This window comes from Sturnira hondurensis, unplaced genomic scaffold (genome assembly GCF_014824575.4).
Source record: "Sturnira hondurensis isolate 20B ecotype Veracruz unplaced genomic scaffold, ASM1482457v3 Scaffold0018399, whole genome shotgun sequence".
In the NCBI taxonomy this organism is placed as follows: Eukaryota; Metazoa; Chordata; class Mammalia; order Chiroptera; family Phyllostomidae; genus Sturnira; species Sturnira hondurensis.
This window is the reverse complement of record NW_028091030.1, coordinates 185,119-188,593: the sequence shown is the minus strand read 5'-3', so window position 1 is coordinate 188,593 and position 3,475 is coordinate 185,119. Positions and strand designations below refer to the sequence as shown.

The 3,475-nt window shown below is 46.1% G+C and overlaps 1 protein-coding gene across 1 annotated transcript; it reads right to left on the bottom strand.

Moving 5' to 3' along the window:
* Positions 1 to 2,554: 2,554 nt before the first annotated feature.
* On the bottom strand, positions 2,555 to 2,857 carry LOC119002971 (ubiquitin-60S ribosomal protein L40-like). Its single transcript, XM_037069075.1, has 2 exons — positions 2,726 to 2,857; positions 2,555 to 2,688 (listed from the first exon to the last, which is right to left on the bottom strand). Exons 1-2 carry the CDS (start codon positions 2,826 to 2,828, stop codon positions 2,555 to 2,557), a joined length of 237 nt encoding a protein of 78 aa, XP_036924970.1. The 5' UTR covers positions 2,829 to 2,857.
* Positions 2,858 to 3,475: the final 618 nt, after the last annotated feature.

Genomic DNA, 3,475 nt, shown 5'->3' with positions numbered 1-3,475 from the left:
TATCCAGTCACATTACTTCCCCAGCCCCACACAAAACAAACAAACGCTGACCATTCTTATATAAAAAAGTCAGAATGTTCCCTAAATTTAACCAGATTTAAGTTTCTTGGCTCTAGACCATATGAAATTAGTCAAAGATTTTTTTCCTAATATTCTACAGAAAGGTGGGAAGGGGGCTTTATCTTCTTTTGTTTAAAAAAATACCCTTAGCTGCTGGGGTCCAGCCTCAGCAGGGTTCAGGGTCCCCAAAAGATGGACGGCGCAGGCGACGAGTGAGTCAGACACTGGACTGGACGCTGGAGAACAGCCAGCCTCTGTGGGTCTGACTGAACTCTCAGAGTTTGATTTAGGCTTTATTTTTATAGAGATTTTTATATAACATTAAAAGAACAGGTGTATGGCGTGATCAGTTAAGCAGAAAAAAACCAATACAGAGGTAACCAGGAAAAGTACAAGAATTTCCATAGTTTCAGTTATGTTAAACAAAAGTCATTTTTACCAGGAGAGCCATTAATCAGGCAGTTTGAAATAGCTCTGTGTACAGAGTTTGAATGTCTTTCTGTTTATTAAAGTTCTTAGAATTTGACATGGGGCAAAAGGTACACTAGACTGAGCAGAGGTTAGGAAGTTCATTATAAGGCCTTTGTGATGTCTAACTTAGCTATCTGTCTTTCTGTGTAAAATGTTTCTTTATGTACTATGGACTCTGACTCCTTGGTAATTGTTGCTACATGCTTAGTTTGTAGTAGCTAACCAGCTTCTCCTGTTTCTTTGCCTGTCTTCTTCTAATTAATACATATTCCTGTCCAAGGTAGAGGAGGGGCTGTTAACTCCATCAACTTCTAGATATTCAGGGGCTACTTCATTAGGGGGGAACTTTGTTCTCTGGCCAAGAAATCATTTTGTACAACTTCATTGGAATTACGCGGATCATTGGACCTGAAATGCAGGTGTCTAAAAATCCCACCACCTGTTAATCTCAACAATAAACATGCAAGGGAGAGATAGACAGGAAATCCAGCCACAGTTGTCTCTGCTGTGCAGATGCATCTCATCCGTCCCGACTGTGTCAAGGGATGGCTGTTGGTCGGCTCTCAACACTTAACTGGCTGTCATGCACTTGAATGTGGACCAGACATTTATAAACATTTAGTTGGAATTTGTATGTATTGTATGAAGCGCTCAGCAAGCGCAAGCCCTCTGACCTCTTTCAAGATAATCCTAGCAAACAGCAACTAGGAATACACTGTACTTCCTTCCACTTGTTCCCAGCTTTTCAGCACAGAACCTGAGCTCCCATGCATGGTGGGCGGGAAACAGACAGCCCTCAGCTTGTTCCTTCCTTCGCTATGTGATTGTCAGGGCTGCAAGGGATGTGCCTGCAGAAGGAAATTGCCTCCCGGTGCACCTGGAGACGGACTTTTAAAAAATGTTCCTTTCTCCTTCCTTTTCTGTTTCTGTTTACACAGCATTACGAGACTCTGCTGTTAAACATCTATGGAGGAAAGCAAATTGTTTATGGTGGCTCCAGTGGGATGAGTCTAACCAAGAGCAAGTAGGCAGCATAGCAAAGAAGTGTTCCCAGCGTTAATTTATTAAGCACCTATTGGGCCCAAAGAACATAAAACATGGTGACTGCCTGGTAGAAGCTTTTAATCTGGTTGTGAGGCTGAGATGTACATGCACTGGAAATTGAATTCGAAGTTAGTAATATCGAAGGCTAACAGTGCCTTTGATACTGTTAGCCTTCAAAAGGCAGAGCTGCAGCCAAGGACGTGGTAGAAGCTGCAGCGAGAGAGCTCTGGGCTAAACGTAAGTTTCTCATAGAGGTGAGCAAAGACGGGTTGGCCTTCTGGAGAGGGAAGTTTCTTGTCATCCAACGTGTGTAAGGCAGTGTGAATGAGTGCTCGCAGGAATATCTGGAGAGGGCCTTACTGCATCTGAAAACTTCTATGACTTTATGATACCCTGATTCTGAGTCCTGAGGGCAGTGAGCAGGCATGGGCACCTGGCACACCCGGGGGGAAGGATTTACTGAGGTTGAGCTATGAAAGCAGGAGCAGGTGGGGGGTTGAGGGTACGGAGGAGACGGGAACGCAGGCTGAGGGCATACTGTGAGATTAATGAAGGCTCTGGCGCCTTTTCTTGTCCCTATATTACAAGAAGAAACAACATTATTTCTAACCACATTGAGAGGAAGGCTACACAGGAGCTTAGAAACAGTATCTTAATGGTTTTTGCTGGCTGAACATTTGGCAGAGCTGACCCGTAAAGTGAAGCCTGGCGGATGGGCTAGGGAGTTTGTCCAGCTCCGCTGAACAGAACTTTGCCGAGTGTGTGCTGCGTTGCCGACATCAGGCGTGGGAGTGCAACACGGAAAGAGACACAGTTCTGCTCCTGGAGAGCTGAGTGTTGCACAGAGGCTTTTATGTATCGTAATGAATTAATTTATTATTTTTATCGCTCCAGTCAGTGAAAGGGAAACTTTGAGGCCTCACTGTCATGGAGTTCAGGCAGAAGGCTGCCTGTGGGCTGAGGAGGTGGTGGAGAGACCTTACTGAATCTCCTTGGGGCACAGATTGTTGGTGTGGCCACAGTTCTTGCAGCAATCGACAGCACGGGGGTGCAGGCCCGTGTGACACGGGAGGCACAATGTCTCCCTGCAGCGGGACTTCAGCCATCCTCCAGCTGTGTGCCCGCACAAGTCAGATGCTGTTGGCCAGGCAGATGCCCTCCTTGTCTTGGATCTTAGCTTTGACATTCTCAGTGCTGTCACTGGGCTCAGCCTCGATGGTCCTGCCAGTCAGGAGTTTTGCAAAAATCTGCATGTCTGTGTCTGCTGGGGAGGCTGCTCTGTTGCCTCGTGGAAGAGAAAGACCAGAACAGAGGTTTTCCAAAAGCTCATCCTAAAATGTTGTCAGATGCAGACCTATATTTAATTTCCTCGGAGTTTTATGATCACTTTAATCGTCACCATATTTATTGAGTACCTACCTTCTAAGTACTAGATACAATGGTAGTCGCTTTTCAGTTCTCATGTCAATCCTTCGGTGGAGATACCGTATGATTTCTATTTTTCAAGGAAGAAGCTGAAGCTTGGAGAGCCCAAGAGTGTGGCCCAGCCAGTTGGAAATTCAAGCAGTCGCCATATTAACTGAATGGAGAACATGTTCTAGGCACTGTATTAGGTGCTGGGCAGGCAGCATCTTATGGAACCCTCACACCACTACAGAAGAGAGGTACCACCATCACCCCCATATCATGGGCAGGGAAACAGGGGCCCAGTAAAATCAAATGAATTTCCCAGAGTCACATGGTCAGCGTTATGGACTGAGTGTTTGTGTCCTCCCTTGATTCCTGCGTGGAAATCCTAAGCCCCCAATGCGATGTGGGTAAGAGAGGGGGCTGTGTGGGTGTGATGAAGTCATGAGGGTGAAGCCCCGAGACTCCTTTACAGATGAGGCCCCAGATTGCT